General features: G+C 46.6%; 1 protein-coding gene across 3 annotated transcripts in view; it reads left to right on the plus strand.

The window, feature by feature from the left end:
- Window positions 1-18,148, plus strand: part of IL11RA (interleukin 11 receptor subunit alpha) — a 183,163-nt gene that overhangs the window by 131,411 nt on the left and 33,604 nt on the right. For all 3 annotated transcript variants that reach the window (XR_003853124.1, XM_029581487.1, XM_029581495.1), the window contains exons 6-8: window positions 3,553-3,716; window positions 6,347-6,510; window positions 16,997-17,138. Coding sequence is in view for 2 of the 3 variants with exons in the window: in XM_029581487.1 (XP_029437347.1) it covers window positions 3,553-3,716; window positions 6,347-6,510; window positions 16,997-17,138 (470 nt within the window). In the remaining variant the exon portion in view is untranslated. The remainder of the gene's footprint in view (window positions 1-3,552; window positions 3,717-6,346; window positions 6,511-16,996; window positions 17,139-18,148) is intronic.

Below are 18,148 nucleotides of genomic sequence, written 5' to 3' on the forward strand. Positions count from 1 at the left end.
GACAGGATACTGGGCTCAATGGATTTTAGTCTGACCCAGCATGGCATTTCTTATGCTCTTAGTATATATGCCCACTGGTGGAGACATATTAATCTGGGTACCCTTAGCAATTCTGGGTGTACCTAATATGTCAAGCTCTTGAAAGGGGGCACAGTAATTATGAAAGGTTCAGATCTACTATAGTACTCTAGAGCATGCTAACATAATTTCTTTGGGGCATTACCATGCATTGCAGATGCTTCATGTTATAAGAGGAATTATATGCCAATTCTGGCTGACACAGAATTCTTTAATTTCATTCTCTCCAAGCTAACAAAAGGTCAACTCTAACTAGTCAATGGTAACATAATGAGAGACATGGCGTGAGTGTCAGACAGAGATGAGTGTGAGGGAGTCAGGGACATATTCCAGGAAGAAAGTGGAAGCATCAAGGAGTCGGGGAGACTTGAAGACATGGAGTGAGTGTCAATGGGTTGGTGAGAGTTGGGATCATGGAATGACTGTCAAGGAGTCGGTGAGCATGCCAGAGTGTTAGTTTCACAGATCTTGAGGTGGGAAGGTTGCAGGTTCCATACATAAGATATCGATATAAATGAAAAATACATTTATATCAGGTGATTTTGAGGTCTCTTCAATGAAATAGCTTCAGAGTCTGTATGAGAAGGATTTTAGCCTCTGAAGAGGTTTGCTGCATACAGGTTGCATGCAGTAGAGATCCTCTTTTCATCAGTTTGTTTTTGCTCAGTGCTGGCATATAAAGTCCTCAGTAACCCCTTGCAGAGAGCTACATTGACTTCTGACAAAAGCAGGACTACAGTTCACTGGATGCTTAGAAGAAAACAGTTGGCTCCCATCTTACGTTTTCCCAAGTCCAAGATATTATTCTGTTTTGGACTTTCCTGGTTAATGTCGTTCTTTGTGTAGCCCCTGTCCCAGACACACGGGAGGGTCACGGACTACGCAAGGCCCAGTGACTTGCTTTTCAGGGCCCTTAGGATTTTGTTCGTTCTGGGGGCTCTTCTGCACACCAGTCCGGTCACTCCAAAAATCGCCACTCTGACCCCAGTTCTGTTGTTCAGAATGAGTCTTGTCTGAAAACCCGTGGCAGAGCAACGCGACCCGAGAATGTGGAAGCACCAGCAGCAGCAGCAACGCTCCAGTAGGGCAAAACGGCGTCCACAAAACACCACAGCGGTAGCAACAACAGTCTCTTGTCACACAATCCAGAAATCTTTCCCCCCGAAGGCACGTGTACCCTCCCTGGACCTTTTGCTTCTTTCTTTCCTTCTGTTTCTTTCTAGAGCCTCTGGCTGAATTGCTTGGTCAGTCGTCAACTCTGTGGATTTTCCCAGGGACGCTCTCTCTCTCTCTCTCTCTCTCTCTCTCTCTCTCTCTCTCTCTCTCTCTCTCTCTCTCTCTCTGAAGCATCCCCAGGACTCTCAGCCAGCAGTTCCTGAAGAATCCTTTTCTTTGTGGGGCTCCTCGAGACCTCTTCTCTCGGATCATTCTGGACTCCCAGGACTTCCCCTCCATCCTGGAATCCTGAATGTCGTTTTCTCTCCAGGTGTTTCCTCCTTTTGATCCTGTCCCCGAGAGGCATCGGGTCCACCAGGCGTCCTCCCGGCCCTGTGCTAAGGCTGATTCTCCTCCTGCCTCACATGGGCACAGGGCGTTTTGTTAGCACAACGGACGCCTCCCGGTGGGGAGTGGTACGCATCACTAAAACACCTCCCTACACGGGGGAAGGACTAGTGAGACCTCCGCTTTACACTGCTGCCATAAAGGTAAAGGACGATGCTGCTAGTAAGGGGCGGATTCTGGCACCCCTCACGTTTTGGTTTTTTTTCTGCCTTACGTTATTCATTTCATACAATGCCTTCCCCCTCCCCCCCCTCCCCCCCCCCCCCCCCTCGTATCCCTTCTTCTCTGCCATATGGAGTTTTGTCCTGTTTTGGATCCCAAGATAAAAATCTAAAGGCCTAAGCGCCATAACCTTGGGCTCCAGCCGCCTTCCTAGGACAGGAAACGGGACTGGCAGGAGAGACCCCTGCCACCCCAAGACCCTCTCTGCCTTTGAAAGAAAGCCCTCAAGACCCAAAAGCTTTGTTAAACCCCTCAAAATTAAGAAAGACACCTCCCACTGGGGAGTGTCAAATATACCTCCACACTCCTACTGCCTCTTACCTCGCCTTCCCGACACCTTGGAGACACTGAGGTCACTAGTAAGGGTCCACTTTGGTGACACCCCCCCCCCCCCCCTTCCCTTACATTAAGAGCACGAGAAAAAAAATGCACGCACGACAGTAGTAAGGATGAAACAATCGGCTGACTCACTTCTACGGCAGCGGCCCACTGCGTGGAGCCATATACTCTCAATACACTCGCATACCATACATACCATCATCACATATACAGTTACACCATATGTCTTGGGAATCTGCAGGCGTGTGTCAGGCGTGCCCACAAGCAAGCCTTCCAGCCTGGTGCCTCAGCTACTGAGTGACTCCCAAGCCATTTGTTGCTTGTGCCAGGCTTTTTTAATCTCCTTTCAGGAACTTGTCTGTTTTACTGATTAGAAATATTTAGAGAAGGAAGAATTTAGGGGAACCATCCCTCCCCCCCCCCCCCCCCCTCCCAACAGGACTCAACACCAGGTCATTCGTCATCTCCGTTCTGATTCAGTAATGAAGGACATTTTTTTTTTGAGGTTTTCCAAGCAGCATCGCTGTCACAGGACCGAAGTCTGTGGAGCCAGGTGATCTGAGGGAAAGAGTGTGACCATAAAATGGCTGTCGCCCTAGAGATGAGGCTACGATTAGCAGAGGGGACGGGTAGGCCTGTCCTGGTCCTGCCCCCAACCCCCTCCCCCTTTGTAGCTTTGGCCTTCTAGACCCACTCTTTCTAGAGAAATTGGGATTATGGGTTATGTGAATGTACTGGGGGTGGGGGGGGGGGGGGGAAGAGTAACTCAGACGGGCTCAGCCTCTCCCTGATGACCTGGAGTCAACCGGAAACAGTGGGGGGGGGGGGGGGGGGAAATCCTTCAGAATCTCCTCCTTGATTATTCTGTTTGAGGTAACCCCACCTGTTCCACTGTCAAACAGGTCCCAGCCCATATGGAACAGCTAAGTCACTCTTAGCTTTCTGGTTCCCTGTTGCAAAGCACTCTGGGTATTTCTCCTTTAAAAAACACATTTTAGAATGAAAGTAAAAAAAAAACCCAAAAAACCTGGACGGCCTCGCCTGTTTTTAATAGGACTGCCCCCTCACCCCATGTTAACAGAACAGGCTGGGCCTGGTGTTCTCCCATGGCATGCATGGGAGTTGAAAGCTCTTGTGTTTTTTTCCTTAGGGAAATCAGTGGCCAAAATCAGAATAACAGCTCCCGTACGTGCCATTGGGCAAAAACCAGGATGGGGGGGGTCAACATGTTCGCTTGATCTGAGGGATGAAATGGCAACCCTAATTCTTTATGACCCTCTTGTTTTATTCAGTGAGCGCAACATGACTTTTTTTGATAAGAGGGTACCGGGGGGGTCTGCTTCCTTTCAGGGACAAGCACTTTAACACCCGGCCCTGCCTGCAGGACCCTGCCCAGCCCAACGTGTGCTCTGTCGTCAAGGAGGGGTTCTGGAGCTCGTACCGGCTGAACGTCACGGAGGAGAATCCCCTGGGCTCAAACTTCCGCCTGCTGGACGTGTTGATGCAAGCAATGGGTGAGTGCAAACCAGATGCCAGCTGGGGGCCCTGCCTTCCTCCTGTCCCATCCTGTGTTGTGCCATCAAATCTGGCCGTACAGAGCAAACTAAAAAAAAGAAAGTGGTTTTTAATAGTTTGATATCACGCTTATTAACAAACTTAAGTACCTGATTCACTAAGGGCTTTTTCCCATCGACACAAAATGGGAGAAAAGCCTTAATGAATCTGCCTTCCAGAGCCACGGAAATCCTTTAAAGCAATTGAGCATCACCTTCTGAGAAAGAGGTTCAGATCTACTTAAATAATGTTTAATGTAGATGTTTCTAAAGCTTCTACAAGTTTTACCCTCTAATATGATATCTCCTGAAAACCCCAGTCCTCTGCTTCCAAGGACACGAAACATTGGCTTGCCTTTTTTTTTTGTTTTTTTTTAATGAACTGTTTTTGGCTCGGCGATTTCCTGCTCTTCCACTGGGCTTCCAGTACAACTGAGCGCTGCCACGAGCCTTCACTTAACTCGTACTTACATTGGCAGTTGGTTTCCTTTTTGTGTGCCAGCAGATAGAGGTCGTCGCCGATGTCCGGAGGGGGGGGGGGGCTGCAAAAGTAAGTCGCTTCGTCGCTTTAAACTGCCCTCCCCCTCCTCCCGGAGCAAGGCTGCTTTTCGCGCCCTGCTTCGGGAGGAGAGAACAAGGGACTGGCAGGCCCGAGCGTAGGATTGCCCGTCTCTCCCCTCACTCTCTTGCTACTTTTATTTCGGGTTTTTTGTTTTTTTTTTGCTTCGGGAGGAGGGGACAGGACTGGGGCTGCACCGGAGACCGGATGCGGCCAGGGCAGGTGAGCGGGGGCTGGGGGAAAGTTTGCCGCCTACCCTTACCCCTGCCTCTAACGCAGGGGTAAGGGTAGGCGGTAAGTTAGCAGGGTAAACGCGCGGCAAAACGGCAGGGTAAAATAGCGATAGTCAGGGCGCGCGTTACTGTATGGGAGGGAATAGCTAATTCGCTCGTTTACATTTAATATACATGCCGCGGGCGGAAGGGGTCACCCGGGGATTTTAAGAGGCGGTAGGGATGAGTTAAAGGGGATAGTGTATCGCGGGAAGGGCTAACGCGGCCGGAAAGTGAGTAGAAGGCGAGTTAGGAGCAGGGTAACCGCGGTTGCACTTTACTGTATCGATCTGTATGTGAGAGAAAAAAAAAGTGCGAAAGCTTGCTGGGCAGACTGGATGGGCCGTTTGGTCTTCTTCTGCCGTCATTTCTATGTTTCTATGTTTCTAATGACTGGCAATAGTTTGGATTGACAGGATTGCGCTTTTTACGTATTTGGGATAGTGCAATGGACATAAAATGGATCACGTGATAGGAGCCTCTGGGGTTGGGGGACGGACGGACATGAAGGGGGATATCTCTGCTGGGGGATGGGGAAAATACTCAGCTGTTCACAGTGCGATTGTTAATGCAAAGCATGTTTCAAAACCCAATGGTCTTGGGGAGGTTTGTATGGTGATTAAAACAATAAAAATTGTTTGAAACTAAATTTCACTTTCCATTTGCATGCCCAGCCTCCCAGTTTTGCAAGGTCCTCTTGCAATTTCTCACAATCCTCTTGTGATTAACAGCTTGGAATAATTTTGTGTCGTCGGCAAATTTGATCACCTCCCTCATTGTTCCCTTTTCCAGATTTGTTTATGAATATGTTAACAAGCAGTGGTCCCAGAATAGATCCATTATTCACCTTTCTCCACTGAGAAAAGTTACCATTTACTAGTCCTCTTCACAAGGATAGCCGTGTAAGTCTGGCGTATCAAAAATGACAGGAGTAGGGTGGCACCTTATAGATCAGTTTATTGTAGCTTCAGCTTTCTAGGACAGAGTGAACTGTGTTCTCTGTCCCTGAAAGCTCGAAAGCTCATGCTTCACTAAATTTGTAGTCTGTAAGGTACCACCGGACTCCTGTTATTTAGACCTCTGTTTTCTATTGTTTAACCAGTTCCCACCTGGACTCCGCTGGCCGTCAGTTAGCATGGTTTCATATACAGGCAAGGCAGTGTCTTGAACTTTAGCAGTGCCAGAAAGGCACCGGCAGGGTAGATCTTCGTGAAGTAGTACGGTGGGTTAAATATAGGTGAATTTTCAGCTGAGAATTTAGGCCCCCAACTTCAGATGGAAATTGACACCTAACTCAAGTGCCCAAAATGTAGGTGCTCCCTTTTTTTTTTTTTTTCTTTCTATCTGCCTGAAAAGGTTTATCTTTGTGCAGATGATACTAAGATCTGCAACACGGTAGGTACTCTAAATAGAGGTTAAAAAGTGAGGAGTGAACTAAGGAAGCGAGAAGAGCATGAATAAGGTCAGATCACTGCTAATCTAATTTTTGTCCCAAAATGCACAGTAGCCGATGGCATTCCACAGTTTAAGTCACTGTTGTTCAAAACCAGATTCCAAATTCCCGTGCTCCGCACAATCCGAAAAACCTCTTCTCTTGTAACATCCGTTGGGCTCTTAGATTTGTAATTTAAACCCAGACTTCAAAGCTCGGTGAGCAACGTAGGCAACAGAAGCCATGAGCCTGGGTGTGCGTGACCTTGAGAGAACTTGTCTGTCAAGCCCTGATTTCTTGTCTTGCATTTTTTTTTTTTTTTTTGTAGTTAAGCCGGATCCTCCAGAGTCCCTCCTGGTCGAGCCAGTTCCTTTCTATCCCAGGAGGTTACAGGTCAGCTGGGATTATCCTGTCACGTGGCCCAGAGAGTCTCCCTTACAGCTGAAGTTCCGCCTGCAGTACCGCACCGTGCTCCATGGCTCCTGGACCGTGGTGAGTCTTAAGAAGGAGACCATGAGAGCAAACCCAAAGTGCTGCTTACAGCAGGGACGTTTTGTATCAGCTCTGGGGGAAAATGCTTCACAAATTCTGCTACTGCCTGATGCTTCTCATCGCGCTACCTACTGTGATTAGGATGGCCCGCGAAGCATCACTTTTCTCCGTCAGCTCAGCTGTCCTTTGCAGCCGAGCGAAACTTTGAAGAATAAAGTCTTGTGATAGCTGTACATTTTTTGTAGGGTTTTTCAAGGGTTGTTTTTTGTTTTTTTTTTACTATCGGTCTTCCTGATATTGCAGTTTCTGATTCTGGCAGGCCATTTGCAGTGCTGTCCATTGAAAAGTGGTTAGGGGGAATGCAGGGCACCAGCCATTGCTTTCACAGAGACCTCACCCAGTCTTACTTAAAAAGCACCCGCTACTATTTAGTGAATGGTAGTAGGATGTCCTCCCCTCGCTGGCTGGTTTGATGTGACAAGAAAGCAATAGTTAGAGGCTTTGATGACTTTTACAGCCAGCATGCTGATAACCAGCGGGCATCGCTGAGTTTCCTGTTCATTCAAACGTGCAGAGGTCAATAGTGAAAGGGTCTGTCCGGGTAACTTTGGAGTTGCCCAGATAAATCCCCCCCCCCCATTCCTAAGCTAAATTTGGCCCTAGGTGTAACTCATTACCTGCACAAAATTTAGGCCTGTAAAAAGAGGTGATGTGGAGGGTGTCCCGGGGTGGGGGGTTACCTTTAGCCAGTGAGCTTAGATATTCAGCACTCTCTTGATTTAAAGTTAACCGGTAATTCTGGTCAGAAAATAAGTTACCTGGTTAATACTCAGCAGAACACCTTTCCAGGTATGCTCCGCTGAATGTCCAGGAAAAGTTACCTGGGAAACTTTCCTGCTCGCTGGCACGCTGAATATTGAGACCTCCCAGTTTTTTTTGGCAATGACATGACAATCAAAGTGGAATTATGAATATACAATACCTTGTAATTTTTTATTTTTATTTTTTTACTCAAAATGACATAATTGCAAGGGAATGATAGAGAGACTTTGTGGTGCATTTTTTTTTATAATCCAAAAGTTGATGTTTCATTGTGTTGTCTCATATAACTTATTAGCAAAGCATTGCCCAACATACTGTGCAATGATTTGCCAGTTGGATGAAACTTGATGCAGAGATGGTCTTCTGGAAACTTGTTTCCTGCCCACTGGCCAGTGTATTGACTCTAAAGTTCAGTGATGTCTGTTTTGTGTGCATCTCTTAGCTTGGATTTGCAGGAAAAATTTGCTTTCTTTTAATGCCTTTCCTGGAAACTGTATCCCCAGATCATCGCTCAAACATCAGATTGTGGTAACGTAAGAAGGTCGAGTGTCCCAGAAAGAAAGGTCATTTATAACGCATGCACGTAAAGTGCCCTGGGGATCTGAGCCTGTATCTCCAGGGTACAGTGCTTCTCAACCTTTTTTTTTATTTCACAACACAAATCAAATTCTACATGACTCTCGGCCTCCTTTCCCTGCCAGGGGGAGCGTAGTGCTTTTGATTTGTGTGTGCCTCATTCTGCCGGCTTCAGTCCGATATCTAAACGCGCGGGTCCTGCGAGATCACAGAGTCCCACGCGGAGAAGGTGCACGCAGGTTAGAAGTGCTCAGCTGCTCTTGCCAGTGGGAAGGAGGGACCCACTTTCTGGGGGCACTTGTCCCCTGTATTGCTAGTAGTGAGCGAGCAGTTTATTTTGTTACCCCAAAATATTTATGGGCCCAATTCAAAATCCTCAGTGCTGATGGGTGTGTCCTGCATACAAGGGAAGTAATTATATATCAGAAAAAGTCAGACTATCCAACTATTCCCAACATGTAAACTCTATGTGGGAGAACCATCTAGGTCAGGGACTTTAGATTGCATCCCATGATATTTTACAACGATGAGTTATTAATATTCTTTATCTGGCGCTAAAAAGTTCTAACCTTTGGTTTCTCTGCTTTGCTCTTTTGGCTCAGCATTTCTTTTTTCTTCTTCTTCTTCTCTGGTTTTTGTTTCTTTTTACTTTTCCCTCTCTCTCTCCCCCTGGTGTGCTCCTTCAGAGCAGATATTTTAATACTCTCTCTTCAATCTTCCTCCTCCCTTTCCTCGATTCTCTCTTTTTTCCATTCTTCATACCCCTTTCTTCTCCATTATCTCCCAGGATTCCTCTCCCTCAACACACAAATCCAGGCTCCTCTGAATCACGCTCCACCCCTAGCCAAGTCCTCTCTCCTAATAGCTGTCCTGTCTCTCTTCTCTCGTCTGTCCAATGTTCTGTCTCCCTGTCCCTCAGTTCCCAGTCTTTCCTCTCTCCCTATTCCTGAGTCTTTTCTCCAATTTCTTCATTCTAGTACCAGTTCTTACTCCACCCCCATCCCGAGTTTTCTTTCTCTCCATCATCTTGTCCCTTATCCAGTGGCCTTTCTCTCTTGTCCCCCTCTCTGTCTCAGGTTATTTCCCCTTCAGTCTCTTGTCCTCGCTCCCTCATATCAACTCCCCCCTTTCTCCCTCTTCCTCCTTGCTCTCTATCCTAGATTTAGTCTTCTATTCCTCCATCCTCCCCTTCCCAAAGATCTCTGGAATGCTGTATCCCACGTGCTCCACTTCCCCAACCCCCCTCTTTCCCCCACCCAATATGGCCCAGTTCCTGTTCTTACCCCGATCAGTCGAGACAAGTGGGGTTTTGCACCCCTACCAGTAGATGGAGCCAGAGAATAAAAACCTTTCAGGCCCTGCTACGTAACTGAGAGCGCCACCTGCAGTCCCTCAGTATTTCTCTGTCTCCGGCAGACAATAGAGGTGCAATCCTGCATCCTCTGGAGTTCTGAGCTTAATAAAAGAAAAGAAAGTGAGAAGAAATTGGAGTAGAAGAAGGAAGAGTTCTGGAAATGGCTGCTTGCAGTGTTAGATTCCTTCCTGGGCCATCCCTCAAATAGGGCAGGGCGAGCAGAGAGTTGGTGATCCCTGATCTAGCTTGGCCCTCTTTGTACAGAGGGAGAGAAAGCCAGGGGTCCTGGTTCCCTCGCTCCCTCTGAGTCTTCCTCACCCTCAACCATCTGCATGCAGGAACAAGGAACAAGGGAAGCATTCTTTTTTTTTTTGGCTTGCTAACTCCCTTGTGTGCTGTTTCTTTAAAAAAAAAAAAAAAAAGTTTAGAAACTAGCTGGGGAGTGCAACGGCAGAGCTGTTTGTGCTGGGAGGCCAAAGTCGGGTGAGTGAGGATGCAAGCAAGTTGGTAGCCGTGCCGGGAGCCAGGGGAATGTTGAAAAGCTTTTTTTGCACTGGCAGGAATTCTGCAGTGGCAGGGGTTATTTTTGGCTGCTGAGCACAGGTGGGGAGGAGGAATAGCCTAGTGGTTAGAGCAGTGGGCTACAAACCAGGAGACCAGGGTTCAATTCCCGCTGTTGCTCCTTGTGACCTTGGGCAAGTCACTTTACCCTCCATTGCCTCAGGCCCAAACTCTGGGGATAGGGAAATACCTACAGTACCTGAATGTAATATCTCAGATCGAATGATGGTATATAAAAATAATAAATAAATAAATCCCATCGGGGCTGTGGTATGAGGTGATCGTGTCTCGTGCAGCTTCGTTTTGCCCTGATTGTGCCTCCGGAGGATTAAGGTCCTCCGTGGGGTTTGCAGGTGGCAGTCATCCACCTGATTATCAGGAGGGTCGGAGGGGGTGGCAGCCATCTTGCCTACAAGTGACAGAAAGCAGGTTCCTGCAAGAGAGCCATGGGACTCCCCCTCTCCTGTTTCCAGTGGATCAGCACCCTGTGGAATTCAGGGAAGGGGAGGGGGAGGATGATGAATGGCTCCTGGATCAAGAGTCCAGTGATACTGAGAACTTTTCCACTGATTTTGTCCTCCTCCTTCACAAAGCCTATTTAGCTAAGAAGGAAGCGGGGGCTAAGTGCTCTGCCCCTCAAAAGCCCCAGCGCTTGACTAAGAGACCGAAAGCGGCTAGGCAGTTGGAATCGGGGGAGATCCTTCTCAGACTGGACTGTCCCTCTAGTGACGACAATGGCACATCAGGCGATGCAGAGAATGCGGGAGGTCCGGGAGGGTGCTCCAGATAAGGATCCTGTGGACCCTTAGGTGGATCACTTGTATGATACTGAGGACATCTCAGTCGCGGAAGGGGAGGATCCTAGGGTGGTGAGATTGTTCTGAAAGGAGGAGCTCTGACCACTAATTCACCAGGTGTTGGAAGAGTTGGGGAGTAAGGTCACAAGGGAAGATTCTGATAATGAGGGAGTGAATCCCATCTTGGATGGACTTCGGGAACCGCCTAAGGCTTTTCCTTTACCAAAGAAGGTGAAGAAGCTGATTGATCAGGAATAGGAATCTTCTGACGCTGGTCTTAAGGTAGCCAGGACTATGACTAAGTTGCATCCCTTACCAGAGCAGAACTTGGAGGGTTGGAAGCTTCCCAAGATAGAGATTCATGGTACTAGGGAATCATTTCCAATTTCTGGCTCTTCCCTTTGGGTTGGTGACTGTGCCACAGACTTTCACGAAAGTCATGGTGGTAGTAGCGGTGGCACTCAGGAAGGAAGGAATACTGGTGCACCCATACCTGGACGATTGGATTAGTGCGAAGTCAGAAGTGGAGTGTCATCATTCAATTCGCTGTGTTATGCAGCTGCTGTGGTCATTAGGCTAGGTGGTGAACCTGGCAAAGAATCACTTGGAGCCATCAAAATATCTGAGAGCTCAATTCAATACCCATGATGGTAAAGTGTTCCTGACCACAGAGAGGGTGATCAAGTTGCAGGCTCAGGTGTTTCGGCTTCTGCACCTTTCAGTTCCCAGAGTCTGGGACTATTTGCAGGTTCTGGGTTCTATGGTGTCGACGCTGGAGTTAGTTGCTTGGCCGTTTACTCACATGTGACCTCTCCAGAGGGCACTTTTGTCCCACTGGAATCCGCTTTCAGAAAAATTTCAGATTCCTTTGCCCTTCTTATGCAGTCTCTCATGGTGGGTTTCTCGTCCCAATTTGGAGAAGGGGGTGGACCTGGAGGTTCTGGACTGAGTGGTGGTGACCACGAATGCCAGCCTCAGATGTTGGGGGGCAGTTTGTCAAGGACAAATAGCCCCAGGGTCAGTGGTCACCAAAGGTGGTGTCCTGGTCGATCAGCCGGTTGGAAACGAGGGTGGTTTGTAAAGCCTTTTTTGCTTTTCTTCTGCTCATTCAGGTATGAACAGTAAGGGAGCTCTTGGACAACACAACAACGGTAGCGTGTATTAATCATCAAGACGAAGAGTCGTCTGATGACTCAGGGGATTCAGGTGTTGTTTTCTTGGGTGAAGAAACATCTAGTAGTAGTAGTGGCATTTCAAATGGCCAGAATGGACAATGTGCAGGCTGACTATCTCAGCAGACAGCAGTTAGATCCAGGGAAGTGGGAGTTGTCGGCGGAGAACTTTGCCCTTATTCAGGCCAGATGGGACAGGTCGGAGTTGGAGCTCATGGCGGTTTGAGAAAACGTCAAAACAGATCAGTTTTACAGCCGCCAATGGGAAGTCTGCTCCAAGTGCATCGATGCTCTGGTTTAACATGGCATACAGAGCTCCTGCTCTACATTTTTCCCCTGTAGCCTTTCATAGGTCGGGTATTGCATCACATCGAACATCATCCGTGTGATCCTTGTGGCACCAGAGTGGCCACACTGACCATGGTTTGCAGATCTGGTTCAATTCGCAGTCCCATTTGTTTGGTTCATCCACATGGGCTCTTACATCAGGGACCCATTTTTTCAAAACAGGAGGATTGCTTTTGTCTAGTGGCTTGGCTTTTGAGAGGAGACGTTTTCGCTTGAAAGGATACTCTGAGCCGGTGATTGTGACTTTGTTTCAGGTGAGGAGACCTTCCACTTCTTTGGCTTATATCCAGGTTTGGAGAGTTTTTGAGTCTTGGTGTTTGCAGAACGGGCTGGAGCCATTGCACATAGGTATTTCTCAAGTCTTAGCCTTTTTGCAAAGCGGTTTAGCTAAGAGATTGGCCTATAATTCCTCTGAGTACAAGTTGCAGCTTTAGGTTGTCTGCGAGGTAAGCTGCAGGGAAGACCTTTGGCATCTCATCCGGATGTTGTGCATTTTTTAAAGGGGGCGAAGCATTTGCGTCCACCAATCCAAAGGATGTGTCCAGCGTGAAACCTGAATCTGGTTTTTTTGAGTTTTGTGGTCATCCCTTTGAACCAATAAGAACGGCTTCTATGAAGTATCTCACCCTGAAGACCATTTTCTTGGTAGCCATTTGTTCGACTAGGAGGATTTCGGCGCTTCAAGCTTTATCGTGCAGAGATCCCTTTCTACGCCCAAAATAGAGAGGCTTGGGTACATCCCCACTTATCTGGACTAATCTGGGTATGAACAGGAAAGGAAAATTGGTTCTTACATGCTGATTTTCATTCCTGGAATACCACAGATCAGTCCACAAGCCCTTCCCCCTATGCTTTTTCGAAAAATAGTGGAAACTATTCTAAAGATCAAAATTATAGAGCATATAGAAAGACATGGTTTAATGCAACACAGTCAACATGGATTTACCCAAGGGAAGTCTTGCCTAACAAATCTGCTTCATTTTTTTGAAGGGGTTAATAAACATGTGGATAAAGGTGAACCGGTAGATGTAGTGTATTTGGATTTTGACAAAGTCCCTCATTAAAGGCTTCTAAGAAAACTAAAAAGTCATGGGATAGGAGGCGATGTCCTTTTGTGAATTACAAACTGGTTAAAAGACAGGAAAATGAGAGTAGGATTAAATGGTCAATTTTCCCAGTGGAAAAGGGTAAACAGTGGAGTGCCTCAGGGATCTGTACTTGGACCGGTGCTTTTCAATATATATATAAATGATCTGGAAAGGAATACGACGAGTGAGGTTGTCAGATTTGCGGACGATACAAAATTATTCAGAGTAGTTAAATCACAAGCGGATTGTGATACATTACAGGAGGACCTTGCAAGACTGGAAGATTGGGCAGCCAAATGGCAGATGAAATTTAATGTGGACAAGTGCAAGGTGTTGCACATAGGGAAAAATAACCCTTGCTGTAGTTACATGATGTTAGGTTCCATATTAGGAACTACGACCCAGGAAAAAGATTTAGGCATCATAGTGGATAATACTTTAAAATCGTCGGCTTAGTGTGCTGCAGCAGTCAAAAAAGCAAACAGAATGTTAGGAATTATTAGGAAGGGAATGGTTAATATGGAAAATGCCATAATGCCTCTGTGTCGCTCCATGGTGAGACCGCACCTTGAATACTGTGTACAGTTCTGGTCGCTACATCTCAAAAAAGATATAGTTGTGATGGAGAAAGTACAGAGAAGGGCGACCAAAATGATAAAGGGGAATGGAACAGCTTCCCTATGAGGAAAGGCTGAAGAGGTTAGGGCTGTTCAGCTTGGAGAAGAGACGGCTGAGGGGAGATATGATAGAGGTCTTTAAGATCATGAGAGGTCTTGAACGAGTAGATGTGAACCAGTTATTTACTTTCGGGTAATAGAAGGACTAGGGGCATTCCATTAAGTTAGCAAGTAGCACATTTAAGACTAATCGGAGAAAATTATTTTTCAGTCAACTCACAATTAAGCTCTGGAATTTGTTGTCAGAGGAAGAAGTTAGTGTAGTTGGTTTCAAAAAATGTTTGGATAAGTTATTGGAGGAGAAGTCCTCCAATAATCAAATTTACTTAGGGAATAGCCACTGCTATTAATTGCATCAGTAGCATGGGATCTTCTTAGTGTTTGGGTAATTGCTAGGTTATTGTGGCCTGGATTGGCCACTGTTGGAAACAGGATGCTGGGCTTGATGGACCCTTGGTCTGACCCAGCATGGCAATTTCTTATGTTCCTGTGTTCTTATGCAGAACTCAAATATTGTAAATACGTTATAAATTATTATTGACTTTTTATGAGATGGGGGCTCTAGTTTCAGGAGGCTCCAACTTTGAGTCCTCTGCTTGCCCAGAATTATTTGGGTTTTCAGATTGGTTGGCTTGGTTTGGGTACAGGTCAGTACTGAGGGACTGCATGTGGTACTCTCTTATATAGCAGTGCTGAAAAGTTTTTATTCTCTGCCTCCATCTGCTGTTAGGGATGCAAAGCCCACTTGGCTGGACTGATCTGTGATATTTCAAGAACGGAAATTAGCAGGTGAGAACCAATTTTCCTTTTGTCCTCCGGATGCATGCGCTACCCATGGCTGGCAGGAGCAGTGGTGCCCGGCAGCATTCTGTGCATCCTCTCCCCTAACATTTGCCACCATTCGTACTGCCTGCCTCCTCCATGCTTTCACCCTTCCCCCCCCCACACACACTTTCAGCATTCACCCCCTTCCATCCCCACAAATCATTCTCACCTGACTGGTACTTAGATGACTCCCTCTTCTCTGCTGTCAGCTGAGTCTTAGGTCCCTGCAGCACAGACATCTAGGGCCTCTGGGGCAGTGTCAGCAGCAAGGAAACACACAAAGGAGCCCGGCAGAGAAAGTTTCGGTACTCCAGGCGGGGGCTGGAGGATGGACAGGAGGGGAACCGGTGCAGCACCTTCACTGCTGCTGCGTGGGCTCCTTGCTTCTGCCCCTTCTCCCCTGTCTTCCGTGGTGCTGCTGCCCGATTGCCACAGAGATGGGAGGGAGTTGTCTGGAACCAGCAAGCAGGAAATTTGGGACACAGTCCAGTAGAGTTAGAGCTTGGGCCCAGGAAGGAGGATCGTGCTGGTGCTGCCAGCACCGAGATGCACAGGAAGGACTACACTAGCATGTCACGGTTCAGAAGCACTGCTGTCAAGTACATCGTTTATTTATAAAAATGTATTAATCGCTTTCGAATTTTATGGTAAAAACTTCCAAAGCGATCACATAAAATCATGCAAACAATCAAACAATATACATCCATTAAAACAATAAAATAGCACATCATGTTACCATCCCTCTGTAACAACCATTTTACTGATCCAAGGTAAAGGTTCATGCACACTGCCAGCTGTTTGAACTATCATAGATGTGGTTTGGGTTGCTTAGTAGCCCAGTGTGGCACTACCGACTTCAGTGGCATAGCCACAGGACGCTTCAGATTGCTGTCTTGTTAAAATGGGTGATTAGGTAATTACTTTGTACCTTGTTATAATCCTTGTTATAATGTAACTTTACTCTCCTTCAAATTGTCTTTACTGCTCGGTTGGTTATAGTTCCTAATTGTTTGATGTAAACCGAGCTGATTTGATTTGTATCAAGAAATTCGGTATAGAAAAGCCTTTAATAAATAAATAATAAATACCTGATACAGTAATTGTGGAAGTGTATTATGAGATCAATAATGTCTCAGCCTTTGAGTGAACCTTTCTCAGACCCACCCATACCGTGCAGTGAGTTTTATGTTGATTTCGAAGAAGCGAAAGGAATGTGTGGAGCTTCAGACAACTGTGTCCAGCAAGTAAACTAAAAAATTATTTCTAGAAACCAGGAAGAGATCAGAGCATTTAGCACAGCTGTAGACCCAGTAGCACCATCGTTTGTGCAAGAACCCCATTTAACTTCATTTAATCCTTTGCAGATGGATCCACATGCAGATATTTCCTAAAAGTGTTGTACATGAGCTTCAAAGAACACGTGAGACCCTTTCTATAGATGAAATGAGATTTTATCTGAAGAACAGACCTATGTGGCCTTGAAGACTCGTGTACAGTACCAGCTTTGGATCATTCTTATCTTGATCCAGTGAAAGGCTTCACAGTCTGCAGAGATTCCACTTTTCTCCAGATCAGTGCAGCTGCTAGAACTAATTTTAAGTTGCACATCTCAGTCAGCAGCATGTCGCATGACCTAGCTGCCCCTCTACGTAGAAGGTCCTCCGTTTCCTTCATTCAGTCAGAATGGGAGACCCACTGCCACAGCTTCTTATACTTCTCCCTGTGGAAAGGGCCCCTAACTGGTTCAAGATGTGATAGTTTGCAGAGTTGCCAGCTCTCACCTGTTAAGGGAGGCGACGTCTACAGGGAGTCCAAAATTAGATCATGGTCCTACTTGTTTTTTCTTGTCAGCTTCCCGACTTTGATGCATTTCACTGGCCTTTTGCTCATCGTGTCCTTGCCAACAAGTCTGTGACAGAGGTGTGCGGCAGAATTCAGATTCATAGGAATCTGACAGGAGCTGTGATGGTGATGATTCTTCTGTGGCCCCCTAAGACTGTGGGCTGAGACCACCGTCTCATTTCGCACAGGCCACCTCAGATGGGATGTGAACCAGCGGCTGTTTCTCTCTGAGCCCATCCAGTCCCCCAGCATGTCGGTGCTGACTGACAGGCTTCTTCTCCATTTCCAGCACTTTGGGGGCCCTTTGGCGTGCGATAACCCATGTCATAATAGGGCCAGGTCTTTGCCTTTTGCTTTTCCAAAGTAACGACTAAGCCGCTATTCACAGTGTGGGATTTCTTTTTCCGATCTTTAATTTCATTAGGTAGAAACTGAGAACTTGTCAGTGCTCATCACGGACGCCCTCTCAGGAACGGAGCACGTGGTGCAAGTGAGCGCCAAGGACTACTTTGATGCTGGGAATTGGAGTGACTGGAGTGTGGAAGGGAGAGCCACACCGTGGAAAAGTAAGGATCCTGCAGTGCAATAATGGAGGAGGGAGAGGTAGGCGGCTAGGTAAATTTCTTAACCACGAATAACAGACAAATGGGTTTTGGTTATGTTTTAAGCGGAACGTGTTAGAAGAAGGAGCCACTCTTCAAGCATCGCGACGAAAGTAAATTAAATAAATAAATAAATGAAATTCTGGTTCTCTGGGAACACATCCGAGTTTGACTATGTGGAATCACATCTACACGTCTTCTCCCACGTTGTCCTCTGCTGGGCAGTGCACAGTAAGGAAGGGGGCGGCCAGATGTGAAATAAAGTTACTATAGTGAAGGCTCTGGGGAAAGAAGGCAGCTTCTGCTTATTAAAACCCCAGAGAGGTCTTGCTCATGATACTGTGGTTATCGTATGGGTCAGTTCGAAGGCTGATAATTCAAAGGCTTTCTCCGGGTAACTTTTGGAGTTTACCCGGGACAAAAGCCGAGGTTTGAAAATGCCCCTCCCCGGCTAAATTAGCTGAATAAAAAGAGGCGGGGATGGATAAATTCTGCTGGTAGGGCTAAATTTTTAGATGGTTATCTTCAAGACCACACAGGTTAATTTCCCTAGAAAGCCTACCCGTACGAAGATCAAGTGCAGAAGCCCATTGGTACTTGTCCTTTGCGGCCAGCTTCACAGGGAAAGTGTAGACGCATTTTATATTTTGAAACTTGGCACAAAGTGTATGCGTCACAAAAGGGCCCACGGAGTTTATTTAATAGCGACAGTCTGAAAATTGACCCCATGTGTTCTGTTTTGATGGCTGTAGAGATATTACATGAGCAATAGGGGGGGCAAAGATCAGTTAGATAAATTTGATCACTTTCCAAAAAAATCTGATTTAACCAAAGCAGTGTATAAATGTGAAAAAAACCCCAACATAAATGCAATATAAGTGCAATAACTAAAAAAATTAAAAAACAACAAAACACATACTAATATTTTATGACACAATTTATAATGCAGACCCAGTAACATAGCATAGCACAAA

The sequence above is a fragment of the Rhinatrema bivittatum genome, chromosome 1 (genome assembly GCF_901001135.1).
Source record: "Rhinatrema bivittatum chromosome 1, aRhiBiv1.1, whole genome shotgun sequence".
In the NCBI taxonomy this organism is placed as follows: Eukaryota; Metazoa; Chordata; class Amphibia; order Gymnophiona; family Rhinatrematidae; genus Rhinatrema; species Rhinatrema bivittatum.